The sequence below is a fragment of the Cetorhinus maximus genome, chromosome 23 (assembly GCF_964194155.1).
Source record: "Cetorhinus maximus chromosome 23, sCetMax3.hap1.1, whole genome shotgun sequence".
Taxonomy (NCBI): domain Eukaryota; kingdom Metazoa; phylum Chordata; class Chondrichthyes; order Lamniformes; family Cetorhinidae; genus Cetorhinus; species Cetorhinus maximus.
Window position 1 is genome coordinate 63,403,337 of NC_135901.1, and position 16,797 is coordinate 63,420,133.

A 16,797-nucleotide genomic window follows, 5' to 3' on the forward strand; every position below is an offset into this window, starting at 1 on the left:
ACCTCAAAATTCATGATAAATATCTCAACCCAAACTTGAGTCTTTAGATTTGTCAGGGGGATTCATCAGGTTCAGAACTGTTCTGAATGGAGTGAATCTCACATTCTGGAGGTTAAGGAAATATTACTTTCATATTTGATGGATATTCTTACTGACTGTAGAATTCTTATATCCGTAACAAGGAAAGTTTAAACTTTGGATTCTCATATAGAGATCAGAACTAGTTATCTTTTCAGGATTTATTTAGCTTTGAAAATTATACTCTTTATATACTCACAAGATCGCATGTTTTCTTATAATAACAGCCGTTTCATCAATGACCTTCCTTCCATCATAAGGTCAGAAGTGGGGATGTTAGCTGATGATTGCACAATGTTCAGCACCATTCGTAACTCCTCAGATACTGAAGCAGCCCATGTCCAAATGCAGCAAGACCTGGGCAATAGCCAGGCTTGGGCTGACAAGTGGCAAGTTACATTTGCACCACACAAGTGTCAGGCAATGAGCATCTCCAACGCGAGAGAATCCAACCATCACCCCTTGACATTCAATGGCATTACCATCACTGAATCCCCGACTATCAACATCCTGGGGGTTACCATTGACCAGAAACTGAACTGGACTAGCCATATAAATACTGTGGCTACAAGAGCAGATCAGAGGCTAGGAATCGTGTGATGAGCAACTCACCTCCTAACTCCCCAAAGCCTGTCCACCATCTACAAGGCACAGGTCAGGAGTGTGTTGGAATATTCTCCACTTGCCTGAATGAGTGCAATTCCCACAACACTCAAGAAGCTTGACACCATTCCGGACAAAGCAGCCTGCTTGATTGGCACCATGTCCACAAACATTCACTCCCTCTACCACCTTCGCACAGTAGCAGAATGTGTACCATCCACTAGATGCACTGCAGGAATTCAATGAGGCTCCTTAGACAACAACTTTCACACCCACGACCACTACCATCTAGAAGGACAAGGGCAGCAGATAGATGGGGACACCACCACCTGGAAATTCCCCTCCAATTCAATCACCATCCTGACTTGGAAATATATCACCATTCCTTCACTGTCGCTTGGTCAAAATCCTGGAACTCCCTTCCTAATAGCACTGTGGGTGTACCTACACCACATGGACTGCAGCGGTTCAAGAAGGTAGCTCATCAGCAACTGGGGATGGGCAAGAAATGCTGGCCCAGCCAGTGAAGCCCACATCCTTACAGCTGCAGGATCCATCGCTCCCTCCCAAACGAATAAAAAAAAAGGAGAGAGTGAGAGATACAGAGAGAGAGAGAAAGATGGAGGCAGGGTGGAAGGAGAAAGATTTCAAACATCTGCTACACAACCAGAGCATTGACAGAATCTCCCAAACCTTCAACCTCCACCACCCAGAAGGACCAGGGTAGCAGGTATATGTGCAGACCATCACCTCCAAGTTCCCCTCCCAAGTCACACACCCTCCTGACTTGTCTGACATCCAGTACTGGATGAACAGAAATTTCCTGAATTTAAATATTAGGAAGACTAAAGCCATTGACTTCAGTCCCCACTACAAACTCCACTCCCTAGTCACCGACTCCATTCCTCTCCCTGACAACTGTCTGAGGCTGAACCAGACTGTTCACAACCATGGTGAAATATTTCACCCCAAGATGAGCTTCCAACTACATATCCACATCATCACCAAGACCGCCTATTTCCACTTCAGTAACATCTCCTGACTCCACCCCAGTATCGGCTCATCTGCTGCTGAAACTCTCATCCATTTCTTTGTTACCTCTAGACTTTACTATCCTAATGCACTCCCGACCGGCCAGCCTCCTACATTCAATCTCCCTGTAATCTTCAGTCATCCAAAACTCTGCTGCCCATGTGCTTACTTGCACCAAGTCTTGTTCACCTCTGTGCTCACTGACCTACAAAGATCCCTGTTTTAGAAGCACCTTCATTTTCAAATTCTCACTCTTGTTTTCCTCCATGGTTGTGATCATCCCTATCTCTGTAACCCCCTCCAGCCACACATCCCTTTCAGATCTCGACACTTATCTAATTCCAGCCTCTTATCATACCTGATTTTAATCGCTCCACCATTGGTGACCGTTCTTTCATTTGCCTCGGCCTCAAGTTCTGGAATTTCTTCCTTAAACTTCTCCACCTCACTTTCTACCCTTTAAGATACCCCTTAAAACCGACCTCTTTGACCAAGCTTTTGGTCACCTGCCCTAATATCTCCTTATGTGACTCAGTGTCAAACGTTACTTTGTAACATTTCTGTGAAATACCTTGTGAAGTTTTATTATGTTAGAGGCACATAGTAAATTATTGTCACTGACTTGGACATATGTCGTTGTTCTGCCTCATCAGTAAGACATTGCAACTCAAAGCGTGAATCAGTTTGATGGACAAGTTGTTCCCATTGTCATTGAAAATATTGCAAAAACATTGCCCCCAACAAAGATGGCGACCGCGCATGCGCCCTCTTGTACATTGCCTCCAAAAAAGATGGCGGCCATCTCCCCCGCGTCGGTAACTGGGAAAAAGCTGCGGCCTCGCTCGATACAAACAGGTGACGGTCTCCCCGGCATCATTCCCGGGGTTTGCTGCTTATACAACATATTTGCGAAGCCTCCCGCCCATCCGACGGACCCATCGCTCCCTCCGCCCCACCATTCACCCACTCACCGATTGAGGCTCAGAGAAAGGTCCATCTCTCCATCGCCATTACTCACACTGCGCATGCTTCACCCCCAGCCCGGCCCCGCCCCTCATTCACTCCGATTGGTTGGAGGACCAGCCGCTCCCGCTCGGTCCTCCGGTTCTTTCTATTGGTCCGGAGCTGCCATGAATCAGCCGGGCATTGTGACGGATTCAAATGGTGAGAGCGGCCACAGACTCAGCCTGACTTGCTGATTCTTGGCAGCATTTTCTGTTTGGGAATTAGAGCTTGAGATGGATGGTCAGTTCCCCTCTGTCCAGGGGGGATTCACACTCATTTCCCTAGTGCACAGATTATCACCTTTACTTTACATGTTATTATCTGAAATTGTTGAAATGAATGTTGAGCCTGGAAGGTTGTAAAGTGTCTAATCAAAGATGAGCTGCTGTTCCTCCAGCTTCCATTGATATTCATTGGAACAGTGCAGGAGTCCGAGGACAGAGAGGTCAGAGAGGGAGTTGGTGGAGAATTAAACTGGTAAATAGCTTGAAGCTCAGGATCATGACTGCAGACAGAATGGTGATGATCCATAGAGCTGTCACTCAATCGGAATTTAGTCTCCTCAACGTAGAGGAGATCACATCGTGAGCAGTGAATACACATCACTAGATACCAAGGAGTACAAGGAAATCACTTTGTCACCTGGAATGTTGGAAGGGAGGAGGTGAAAGGTTGGGTGCTGAATCGGCTGTGCTTGAATGGAAATGATTCATAGTGTTGTTCAAAAGAACACAAGAAATAAGAGCAGGGGTAGACAGTCCGTTCCATTGAGCCTGCTCCAACATTGAATGATCTTCGACCTCCACTCTACTTCCTCTCCCCCCACCCAATCCATTGATTCCCTGAGAGTCCAAATATTAATGGATTTCCATCTTGAATATGCTTATGATGGAGAACAATAAATTCAATTGAAGTTTTAATCTGGAAAATGCACAAACAAGGTGCTCTTGAATTGCACTTCACTTCCTCACTGCTTGCCAATCATGTTAACTGTACTTTCCACTGGCCCTGTGCAGAAATCTAGTCATTCTCTGACTGTTTAAAAATAAGAGGTCGCCAATTTAAACAGAGATGAGGCGAGTTGTTTTCTCTCATAGGATTTTGAGTCTTTGGAACTCTCTTCCTGAAAAGGTGGTGGAAGCAGTGTCTTTGAATATTTTTAAGGCAGAGGTGGATAGATTCATCATAAGCAAAGGGGTGATAGGATATTGGATTCAGATCTGAGGTTACTATCAGACATGGTCTTATTAAATGGTGGAGCAGGCTCGAGGGGCCGAATTGCTCCTTGTTCGGATGTTACTGGTAAGACAAAGTTTAAATGTTCTATGTATGGGAAGAAAAATCACTTGTTCACATCGCCTGCTGAGACTACAGTGAATTCACATCTAACTGTAGGGGGTTATTCTGTTGTTATTTACATCCAGGACAGAACTATGGCAGAGGGCGGGTGCATTTCATTTGTCATATCAATTTACTTAATAATATTATATCTTGGCACTATCATTCAATCGTCATAGGGTCACAAAACACAATTTTCTGTTCATAAAATTTGGTTTTCAATGGCGACGGGGCTACCCAGCATTCAAATGGGAGCAGAATGTGCCCTATCCTCACTGCAGCTCCCTGCACATGCGCATCAGAGCGTGAGCGCGCGCTCGGTGCGTTTTGGCCAGCTTCGTGAGCACGCGCAGTGCTGGTCTGTGACTGAAGCTGCTCAGAGCGGGTCAGAGAATGTCGAGTGGAGCAAACTAACAGAGTTAGTGGGTGTGTGAGGAGGAATGCAGCCAGCGGAGTGGACAGGGATGCTTCATAAAGACACAGTGCAGGCCGCAAACCCCAAATAACAAGGTACCGGTCCTGTGTTTACAGGAACGAAAAAGTCTGGATTTCTCCCTTCGCCAGGCCCAGATTAACGGCCGCCATCTTTATAGGGGGCAATGTGTAGCAGGGCGCATGCGCGGTCATCCTGGTCCAGGTAGCAGGAGGACAGAATATAGTGAATTTCTATCCTGGACTGACAGCGATGGATTTTGGAAACTCCTCTTGCAGGGGGTTCGAAGGGGAAGATTTACTCACAGCAAACCCAAACCAGGAGTAATGTTTGTCTCTTCGCAGTTTATATCCTGGACTGACACTGATGGATTGTTTTGCAAACTCCTTTTTACAGGACATTAAATGGGAAGGATTTGCATTTGGGAAACTCAAACCAAACATCACATTAAGATCTAACAGAATCACTCAATTCATCGGAATGTGATATTATCGGCCTCTGACTGTAAGCATTGAGTTCCAGGTCATTACCACTCGCTGTGGAAAATTTTCTCCTCACATGGCCCCTGTACATCTTGCCCCAAATCTTAAGTCTGTGTCATGTAATCATTTTACAATCAGATACTGTGAACAGCTTTTATTTAACTACGTTATCTAAGCCAATCATAAACTTGTACACCCCTATCGAATCTCCTCTCAATCTACTTTGCTCCAAGGAGAACAACACCAGTTTCTCTAAACGAACTTTATTAGTAAAATGCTGTTAGGTAAGGAGTTACAGGTTATTCACCCGGCGATGATGAAGGAACAGGGATATATCTCCAAATCAACAATAATAATTTGTCTTACATTGAAAGTGCTAGAGAAACACAATGTTCCAAGGCATTTCACAAAAATATTGCAAAGCAACATTTGCCACTGAGTCACATAAGGAGATATGAGGTCAGGTAACCAAAAGCTTGATCAAAGAGGTCGGTTTTAAGGGGTATCTTAAAAGAGGAAAGAGAGGTGGAGAGGTTTAAGGAGGAAATTCCAGAGCTTGTGGCCTAGGCAAATGAAAGAACGGTCACCAATGGTACAACGATTAAAATCAGGAATTCTCAGGAGGCTGGAATTAGAGGAGCTGAGATACCTCTGAGGGTTGTGAGGCTGGATTACAGAGATAGGGAGGGTGAGACCCTGGAGGGATTTGAAAATATGGATGAGAAATTAAAAATGTTGCTTCTTATCCCAGAGCCTTTGTAGGTCGGTGAGCATAGGGGTGATGGGTGAACAAGACTTGGTGCGAGTAAGCACACGGGCAGCAGAGTTTTGGATGGCCTCAAGATTACAGGGAGGGTGAATGTGGGAGGCCGGCCAGGAGTGTGTTAGGATAGTTAAGTCTAGAGGTAATAAAGGAGTAGATGAGAGTTTCAGCAGCAGATGAGCTGAGACTGGGGTGGAGTCGGGCGATGTTACTGAGGTGGAAATAGGCGGTCTTGATGATGATGTGGATATGTGGTTGGAAGCTCATCTTGGGGTGAAATATTTCACCGTGGTTGTGAACAGTCTGGTTCAGTCTCAGACAGTTGTCAGGGAGAGGGATGGAGTCCGTGGCTAGGGAGTGGAGTTTGTAGTGGGGACTGAAGACAATGGCTTCAGTCTACCCGATATTTAAATGGAGGAAATTTCTGTTCATCCGGTACCGGATGTCAGACAAGTCAGGAGGGTGTGTGGCTTGGAGGTGATGGTGTTCACATTCACCTGCTACCCTGGGCCTTCCAGGTGGTGGAGGTTGAGGATTTGGGAGGTTTTGTGAAAGTTCTGGTTTAGTTGTCAGTTTATCAAAACCCTCTCCTCACCCCCTGCCTCTACCACTGCCCTTTCTTCTCTACCTCTACCACTCCCCTTCTCTCTCTGCCTCTCCCAGTGCCCTGCTGTCTCTGCCTCTCCCACTGCCCCTTCTCTCTCTGCCTCTCCCACTGCCCTTCTCTCTCTGCCTCTCCCAGTGCCCTGCTGTCTCTGCCTCTCCCACTGCCCTTCTCTCTCTGCCTCTCCCACTGCCCCTTCTCTCTCTGCCTCTCCCACTGCCCTGCTGTCTCTGCCTCTCCTATTGCCCTTCCCTCTCTGCCTCTCCCACTCCCCTTCTCTTTCTGCCTCTCCCACTGCCCTGCTGTCTCTGCCTCTCCCACTCTCCTTCTCTCTCTGCCTCTCCCACTCCCCTTCTCTCTCTGCCTCTCCCACTCCCCTTCTCTCTCTGCCTCTCCCACTCCCCTTCTCTCTCTGCCTCTCCCACTCCCCTTCTTTCTCTGCCTCTCCCATTCCCTTCTCTCTCTGCCTCTCCCACTCCCCTTGTCTATCTTCCTCTCTCTATCACATAGAATTCTATGTGGGTTGCAGATGCTCCATCACTGAATATATTTCAGACTGGGATGGAGAGATTTTTGGTCTCTCAGGGAGTCAAGGGATATGGGGAGTGGGCGGGAAAGTGGAGTTGAAGCCCAAGATCAGCCACGATTGTATTGAATGGTGGAGTCGGCTCGACGGGGTGGCAGGTTCCCTCCCCTGAAGGACATTAGTGAACCAGTTAGGTTTTTATGACAATCCAGCAGTTTTCATGGTCACTTTTTCCTCGTGCCGGCCCCACAAATTCCCAGATTCATTCAGCTCAATTTCACAACCTGCCTTTGTGTTTTTGTGGGTTCTCTCTCATTCCTTTTTACTGTTTTAAATCAACAGGTTATTGGAAGGATTTTGAACATGGAAGGAAAAAGCACCGTTTACAGTGGGGAGAAACCATACACGTGTTTTGTGTGTGGACGAGACTTCAGCCGATCATCTGACCTGTCAAAACATAAATGCAGTCACAACAGGGAGAAACCGTGGAAATGTGGGGACTGTGGGAAGGGATTCAGATCCCCATTGGACCTGGCAATTCATCGGCGCGGTCACACTTGGGAGAGGCCGTTCACCTGCTCCGAGTGTGGGAAGGGATTCATAAATTCATCCCACCTGCTGTGACACCAGCAAATTCACACTCAGGAGAAACCATTCATCTGCCCTGAGTGTGGGAAAGGATTTACTCAGTTATCCCACCTGCAGACACACCAGAGAATTCATAATGGGGAGAGACTGTTCATCTGCTCTGAGTGTGGGAAGCGATTCACTGATGCATCCAACCTGTTGACACACCAGCGAGTTCACACTAATGAGAGACCTTTTAAATGCCCAGACTGCAGGAAGTGCTACAAAAGTTCCAGGGAACTGATGTTCCATCAACGTATTCACACTGACGAGAGACCGTTCAGGTGCTCTCACTGTGGGACTGGGTTCAGACAATCATCTCAACTCACTGCACACCAGCGAATTCACACTGGGGAGAGGCCGTTCACCTGCTCCGTGTGTGGGAAGGGATTCACTCAGTCATCCAACCTGCGCGCACACCAACGAGTTCACACTGGGGAGAGGCCATTCACCTGCTCTGTGTGTGGGAAGAGATTCAGTCAGTCATCCAACCTGCTGACACACCACAGAACTCACACTGGGGAGAGACCGTTCACCTGCTCAATGTGTGGGAAGGAATTCTCTACTTCACCCAATCTGCTGAGACACCAGCGAGTTCACAAGTAACTATAGTGATTGGATTTTGTTGTTGATCACATCCAGGACTGAACCATGTTCATTGGGGTCTGTTTCTGCTGATGTTAATAAACTTGTTACAACTCACTGGGAATGGTGCACTGTAATATCCAGCCCCACTGCTCCCCGAGCCAAGACAAATGTGAAAAGTTTTATTAGACCACCAGATTGCCCCAATTCTACCTAACTGTTTAATTTAGGTTAACAGAATACAAGCAGCAGGTTTGTAAACTTAACAAGTAAATAACTGTTTATTAAACAAATCGTCTTTAACCAGTGGCAAAAGCAACATGAACTGCTAACTTTTAACTCTATTACAAGCTGTACCCCTTCTTAAACCCCGACAAACAAACACACGCAAACACACACAAATACAAACGCAAACACACACACACAAATACAAACGCAAACACACACACACAAATACGAACGCAAACACACACACAAATACAAATGCAAACACACACACAAATGCAAACACACACACAAATACAAACGCAAACGCACAAATACAAACGCAAACACATAAAATACAAACACAAACGCACACACAAATACAAATGCAAACACACAAATACAAACACACACAAATACAACATAAACACACAAATACAAACATACACAAATACAAACGTAAACACAAATGCAAACACACACAAATACAAACACACACACAAACACATGTAAGACACACAAAACATGGATTTTAAGAGTGAGATAAAACAGTTCAATAACACCATTCCAGAGTTCAGGATTAGATGGATTGACTTTGATTGCTTTCTTCCAAATTCCTTGCAGGTTGTTGTGGCTGACATGAGGTGGTCTCCCAGCACTTGCAGTCTGTCGTTCTCTGGTTGAAACTTGATTTTAATGTTTCTACTGGTGATTTCTCTGTTACGACCAAGCAGTTGATAAAGTTGAGTTATTTAAAAATCCCAGAGGGAGACTTTAACCAAATATCATAACCAATAATTTTAAATATTATGTTTAAGGTGCAACTCTAAATTCAGGAATCAGACCACTAGTTCTCGAGAGGTTTTATATTAAGCTAAATGAAACATTTTATTAATTTACACAAGTTAAATATATGCACATGGCTACAAATTACTAGGATCATAACTTTAAATTCCCAAACTATTCTCCATGAAGGCAACAGCAACCCATAGACTTAACCAGACACCAGGCAAAGCATTTTCACCTCACAAATTCAAAATTAGGTTCATTTCACTTTGGTTCCTGTGGAGACAGTTGAAGGCTTACAGCTGCTTTACTTACATTGCCTCTGTCCTACACACACAACACGGCAGTCTTGTCAGACCTAGCACAGCTCATTGAATGTCAATTCTCATTGTATCACCAACCTCTTTGAACTCCACCTCTCTAACTATAAAACCCCTTTCATTGTACCAATTTCATTAGCAATGTAAATATATTGCTTGGTCTCTGCAAGCAAGGTGTCAGAATTCACCCCACTTTTTGAATGGTCTATTCAAAAAATGGAAATGCACTCTATCTCTCTTATATCTCACAACTAGTATACATCAAAGCACCCAGACCAGCTGGCTTTTGTCCAGTTAAGACACCCACAGACTAAACCTCTATTTTTAAAGAAAAATATTTTCCAATAATATATACATGAATAGCTTCATGACATTCCCCTCTTTTCCTCTTGACAGGGGCTTCTCAAAGAAAGCAGAATCCAATGGTATGAGGAATAGCCAGCTGGCTACAATGGCAGGATTACTGGAATCTCACAAAACACAGGAGAGAGAGGTTTCAGGTCTTTCCTCTTTTCAGGCTAGGAGCTGATCTACTGCACAATCACCACACAGAACCTGGCCACTTGGTCAGGAGCCAATCAAAACTCCATTGCTAGGCAGTTCCCTAGGCCTCCTTTCCAGTACCATTTTGTCCAACCAGGCACACTGTTCCAAGAGATAGCAACATTGTATATTTCACATCCTGTTCCAGGGAACATGTCTTTCAACTGCAGCCATGGTAGTTTTTAAAGCCAAGCCACAGTCCAAGAAAATTGGGGAAAAAATGCTTTTACAACAGTCCAACAGAAATGAAAAGATATATTCCTTAGAAACTTCAGTCCAGTTATACATGTTAACATTCTGGACAAAAGTCAAATAAATCAGCTTTCTGTTAAATACAGTGTATTGAATCTTTTTAACATCTCTAACACAAGTTATTTCATTTTGAAGGGCTCTTCTTCTTTCCTGTCTCCTCCATCCTCACCTCCAACAACAAGTGTGAGGAGCTCATGGAGCTTCTTTGTCACTAAGATTGAAATAATCTGATCAGCTGCCTCTGCTGCTTCCCTCCTCTCAGTGCTCATCTCCCATGTCCGACCTCTGAACCCACATCTTTCTTTAGTTTCTCTCCCATCTCCCCTCATGCACCCCCCAGTGCTCATCTTTTCCATGAAACCCACCTCCTGCCTCATCGACCCTGTTCCCACTGAACTGCTGATAACCCAACTTCCCCATGTTCACTGATATTGTTAACAGTTTTCGCTCTTCAGATACTGTCCATCTCTCCCTCAAACCATCAACCCCTTCCTCAAGGGACAAACCCTTGACACCACTATCCATGCAAACTACTGCCCCACCTCCAATTTCCCTTTCCTCTCCAAACTCTTTGGACATGTTCACACCTCCCAAATCTGTGCCCATCTTTCCCAGAACTCCATGTTTGAATCCCCCCAATCAGGTTTCTGCCCTGCCACAGTACTGAAACAGCTCTGACCAATGCCACCAATGACATCCTATGTGACTGTGACAAAGGTAAACTATCCCTTCTCGATCTGTCTGCAGCCTTTGACAGGGTTGACCACACCATTCTGCTCCAACACCTCTCCACTGTCATCCAGCTGGGTGGGGCTGCTCTCTCCTGGTTCCATTCTTCTCTGTCTAATCATAGCCAGAGAATCACTTGGAATGTCTTCCCTTCCCACTCCCATAGTTACCTCTGGTGTCCACAAAGGATCCAGCCTTGGCTTCCCCTTATTTCTCATCAACATGCTCCCCACAACGACATCATCTGAAAACACAGTGTCAGTTATCACATGGACACTGACAGTGCCCAGCTCTACCTCACCACCACCTCTCTCCACTTCTCCACTTTTGTTAAATTTTCAGACTGTTTGTCTAATATCCAGTGGTGAATTGTGCAGAAATTTCCTTCAATTCAATATAGCGAAGACTGAACCCATTGTTTTCATTCCCGAGCGACCAACTCCATTCCTCTCCCTGGCAACAGTCTGAGACTAAACCAGACTTTTTGGATGCTTGATGCCAGGTTCGACCCCGATATAAGTTGTGACTCGGGTGTCTGTGTCCTGGTGATTTGCGGATGATACGAAGATTGGAAATGTTGTCAACTGTGATAGGGAAAGCCATGAACTTCAAAAGGACATAGACATGTTGGTGGATTGGGCAGACAAGTGGCAGATGAAGTTCAATGCAGAGAAGTGTGAGGTGATTTGTTTTGGTAGGAAATATATGGTGAGATAGCATAAAATAAAGGGAGACCCTCTAAAGGAGGTGCAGGAACAGAGGGACCTCTGTGTGTACGTACTTAAGTCATTGAGGATGGCAGGGAATGTTGAGAGAGCAGTTAATAAAGCATTTAGTATCTTAGGCTTCATTAATATGGGTATTGAGTACAAGAGTAAGGAGGTCATGTTGAACTTGTATAAGACACTTGTCAGGCTTCACCTGGAGTACAGTGTCCAGTTCTGTGCACCATACTTGAGGAAGGATGTGAAGGCTTTGGAGAGAATACATAGGAGATTAACAAGAATAATTCCCAGGATGAAGAACTGTAGCAATGAGGATAGATTAGAGAGGTTAGGACTGTTTTCCTTGGAGAAAGGAAGGCTGAGAGGAGATTTAATAGACGGATTCAAGATCCTGAGGGGTATGGACAGGGTAGTGAGAAAATGTTCGCACTTAAGAGAACATCAAGAACTGGAGGGCACAGATTCAAAATAATTGAAAAAAGGAGCAATTGTGATGTGAGGGGAAAAAAATCACCCAGAGGGTGGTTGGATTCTGGAAAAAACTTCCTGAAAGGGTGGTGGAGGCAGGTTCGATCGAGGTATTCAAAAGGGAATTGGATTGTTACATGGAGAGAGAGAATGTGCAAGGTTACGGGGATAAGGCAGGGGAGTGGGACAAGGTGGAATGTTCTTTCAGTGAGTCAGTGCAGACTCAATGGACAAATTGGCCTCCTTCTACACTGTAACGATAATGTGATACTGTGAAGAACAACAACAACTTCTATTTATATCAAGCTTTTAACATGATAAAATGTCCCAAGGAATTTCACAGGAGCAGGACATATTAGGCCAGATGGCCAAAAGCTTGGTCAAAGAGGTCAGTCATCAGGACTGTCTGAAAGGGGGAAAGTGAATGAGAAAGGTGAGAGGTTTAGGGAGGAAATTCCAGAGCTTAGGGTCCAGGCAGCTGAAGGCACGGTCACCAATGGTGGAGTGATTAAAATCGGGGATGAAAGACATCTGGTAATGGTGCTCCATGTATGTGGGCCCCATATCCCAGGCTCAAGGCCCAAATCTGAACTTTGGGTCATAGTTTGACTGTCCCGGGTCTCAGAGAAAAACAATTCCCCAAAAAAACATCTTGTAGGAATTTTGTTTATTGATACCATAAAAAGTTTGGACCAGTTGAGTCCTCCTGTGCACTCGATGGAGATTGACATTAACATAATTAAAATTCTCTGTATTTCAGTGTCAGAACAATATGTTTTAGCAAAGATAAAAAAATATATAAATACTGAACAGAACAAACCTGGGGAAGTACACAGCAGGTCAATCGCCATTAGAAAGTGATAAGTTAGTGGTCACTGTTTCAGGTGGGACTCCTTCAGAATGAACACTTCCCACCACCAGCACCAACCCCCCCTCCCCCATCCCCCTCTCTGTGAACTGAACATTCCTTCAGCCACTCACCCACCCATTGCCCATCCACCCAATGGCTCCCAGCCTGGATTAACATTCAGCATGAACCCAGTGAGAGGGTGAGCTGGCCCACGGGATGTCAGAATGGACAAGAGCTGGAAGTGGTTCCAATCAATACATTTTCTGTGTCCTTGTTAAAAACAGGAAACTTAATATTTTGTCAAACCCCCATGTGCACACCCTTGGTGAATTACAATTTCTCACCCAGTCCTTTCCTCTGGTTTCAACATGGTGCATCCTGTGTGGGTTCAGCAGAGGTAGAGACGGGCTGCTCGAGAGATGGGGGCAGAGTGTCAGGAGATGGGGGCAGAGTGTCGGGAGATGGGGCAGAGTGTCAGGAGATGGGGCAGAGTGTCGGGAGATGGGGGCAGCGTGTCAGGAGATGGGGGCAGAGTGTCGGGAGATGGGGCAGAGTGTCAGGAGATGGGGCAGCGTGTCGGGAGACGGGGGCTGAGTGTCGGGAGATGGGGGCAGAGTGTCGGGAGATGGGGCAGTGTGTCGGGAGATGGGGGCAGAGTGTCGGGAGACGGGGGCAGAGTGTCGGGAGATGGGGGGCAGAGTGTTGGGAGATGGGGCAGTGTGTCGGGAGATGGGGGCAGAGTGTCAGGAGATGGGGGCAGAGTGTCGGGAGATGGGGTCAGAGTGTTGGGAGATGGGGCAGTGTGTCGGGAGATGGGGCAGAGTGTCGGGAGATGGGGCAGCATGTCGGGAGTTGGGAGATGGGGGCAGAGTGTCGGGAGATTGGCGCAGTGTGTCAATAGGTGGGGGCAGAGTGTCAGGAGATGGTGGTAGGGTGTTGGGAGATGGGGGCAGTGTGTCGAGAGGTGGGGGCAGAGTGTCAGGAGATGGGATATATACTGTACGTGTTGCTCAGCTTCATAATCCACATCTATCAGTAATGGACTTGCTGCCATCTCGAACAAAACTGTTTTCACCACTAAGGCTCCGCTGGTATTGTATAGTCTTCATGACATCATCGCACTGGGACTGGATGACATCATTGCACTGGGACTGGATGACATCATAAGAGTCCATTGTTTCTTAATGACCCACATCAATAACAAGAGGAAATATTAATAAACCTGAGCACATTATCTAGGCTGACACTCCAGGGTGACACTGAGGGACTGCTGCACTGTCAGAGACAGCATCCTTCACATGGAACTTGTGGAGGCTCTGGTCACAATCTTCCAATCCTCCTTATATAGTAGTGGTGTCAAAGAACTGATAGATTGTAAATGTTACACCCCTGTTCAAAAACACAGCTATTCTAGGACAATCAGCTTCATATCAGTTGTGGGGAAAGGCTGGAGACAATAATCTGGGAGAAAATCAATTGGCACTTGGAAAAGTATCGGTTATTTCCAGCATTTTCTGTTTTTAACACTGATACTTCCCTGGATCCCAAGGCTCTCTGGGAGTTGTGGGGAGCTGGGACGTATCCATGAGAGTAACCAAAGGTCTGAGAACTGAAAGAATCTAGAGTTAAGAGAGGAGAAAAGATCCAAAAATGGAGCCATTAGGAACAGGACATCAATCAGTCTTCTCTTATCCTGGAGAAATCAAGGACTCGACATTCTGAGAGTATGAAACAAAACTGATTTATTTAACAGACTTCAAGATATTAAACTTCAGCCCAGTTACAGGGATTATGAACAGCAATAGAAACAAACCAAAACTGTCAGAATGAACACAGTTCAGTTCCGCATGTGATTAACAGCAGCAATAACAGCAGAATCCAACCTCTGCAGACACTTGTGAACTCACTGCTGTCTGAGCAGGTGGGATGACTAAGCGAATCCCTTCCTACATTCGGAAGAAGGTGAACAGCATCTCCCCGTTGTGAACTCGCTAGTGCCTCAACAGGTTGGATAAATGAGTGAATCCCTTTCCACACTCCGAGCAGGTGAACAGCCTGTCTCCCATGTGAATTCACTGGCGTACACTGAGGTGGAATGAAGGCTGAATCTCTTTACACAGGAAGTGCAGCGGAATGGCCTCTCCTTGTGTGAATTCGCTGGTGTTTCAGCAGGGTGGATGACTGAGTGAATCCCTTCCCACACTGGGAGCAGGTGAATGGTCTCTCTGCAGTGTGAATTCGCTGGTGTGTCAGCAGGTGGGATGACTGAGTGAATCCCTTCCCACACTCGGAGCAGGTGAAAGGCCTCTCTCCAGTGTGAATTCGCTGGTGTACTTTGAGGTTCCATGAAGTCCTGAATCTCTTTTCACAGGAAGTTCAACTGAATGGCCTCTCCTCAGTGTGAACTCGCTGGTGTGTCAGCAGGTGGGATAACAGAGTGAATTTCTTCCCACACTCAAAGCAGGTGAATGGCCTATCTCCAGTGTGAACTCGCTGGTGTGTCAGCAGGTGGGATGACCGAGTGAATCCCTTCCCACACTCGGAGCAGGTGAAAGGCCTTTCTCCAGTGTGAATTCGCTGGTGTACTTTGAGGTTCCATGAAGTCCTGAATCTCTTTCCACAGGAAGTACAACTGAATGGCCTCTCCTCAGTGTGAATTCGCTGGTGTGTCAGCAGGTGGGATAACCGCTTGAATCCCTTCCCACACTCAGAGCAGGTGAACGGTCTCTCCCCAGTGTGACTGCGTCGATGGGTTTCCAGTTCGGATGGACGATTGAATCCTTTCTCACAGTCCTTACATTTCCACGGTTTCTCCATGGTCCAGGTGTCCCTGTGTCTCTCTAAGTTTGATGATCAGTTGAAGCCTCGTCCACACAGAGAACACGTGTACAGTTTCTCCCTGCTGTGAATGGTGTGATGTTATTTCAGGCTGTGTAACTGGTTAAAGCTCTTTCCACAGTCAGTTCACTGGGATACTCTCACTCGGGTGTGTGTGTGTCTCGGTGCTTTTCCAGTCACACTGATGTTTGAAATCTTTTCCCACAGACAGAACAGACAAACGTTTCTCCGTCCACATTCAAAGGTGATGATATTCAGGTCCTGATGAATCGAGTGACTGTGTCAGATCTTGATGTGATGTTTGGTTTGAGTTTCCTGCCTGAAAATCCTCCCCTTCTAATTATCTGTAAAAGGAGTTTACAAGATCCATCACTGTAAGAACAGGATAGAAATTCAGAACAGACAATTCTATGGAACATTTTTTCCTCTCTTGTTCCCCCAAAGCTGCAAATCCCCATCCCACACACTCTCCCTCCTCCCTGTGCTGAAATCCAAACAGAGTTTTGGACAATTCTTTCTGTATATTTTTAACAAATTTCTATAATTGGAGTTGACAATATGTCTGATCATTCACCTCAGTGATTACTCGTGACAAAACATTAATCTGAAACCCCCTGACCGACCAGACAGAATAGCAGATGTTAACCTTGTGTTCAAAACTAACTGTGTGGAGATTTAATGAGCGATTATGAAGGTGGTTTCTCCCAATGTCCCAGAGTTTCCTTCCTTCCTTCTCTCCCTCTCTAACTGAGTTAAACCTGGGATCAGTCTCATGGCCCATTCTGGTTCCTGCTTCTCTTCCTGATGACTAATTAACTCCAATTAAACACTGAGAAGACTGAAGACACTGTTTTCAGTCCCTGCTCCAATCTCCATTTCCCAGATACCAACTCCATCCCTTTCCCTGGGAACGGTCTGAGATTAAACCAGTCTGTTCACAACCTCGGTGTCACATTTGATCTCGAAATGAGCTGCTGACCTCATGTCTGTGCCATTACTAAGATCG

The 16,797-nt window shown here is 45.8% G+C and overlaps 3 protein-coding genes across 3 annotated transcripts in view; 2 read left to right on the top strand and 1 right to left on the bottom strand.

Moving 5' to 3' along the window:
• LOC144698080 (uncharacterized) overlaps positions 1–16,797 on the top strand; it is a 642,405-nt gene that overhangs the window by 575,779 nt on the left and 49,829 nt on the right. The gene's annotated exons all lie outside the window — the stretch shown is intronic.
• The window catches only part of LOC144698079 (uncharacterized), a 105,571-nt gene that overhangs the window by 87,201 nt on the left and 1,573 nt on the right, over positions 1–16,797 (bottom strand). Inside the window, 2 exon segments of the mRNA XM_078570001.1 lie at positions 15,070–15,258; positions 15,427–16,135. Of these exon segments, the coding sequence (XP_078426127.1) occupies positions 15,070–15,258; positions 15,427–15,770 (533 nt within the window). The 5' untranslated portion in view covers positions 15,771–16,135.
• The window catches only part of LOC144697680 (uncharacterized), a 242,269-nt gene that overhangs the window by 11,788 nt on the left and 213,684 nt on the right, over positions 1–16,797 (top strand). The window lies entirely within an intron of this gene.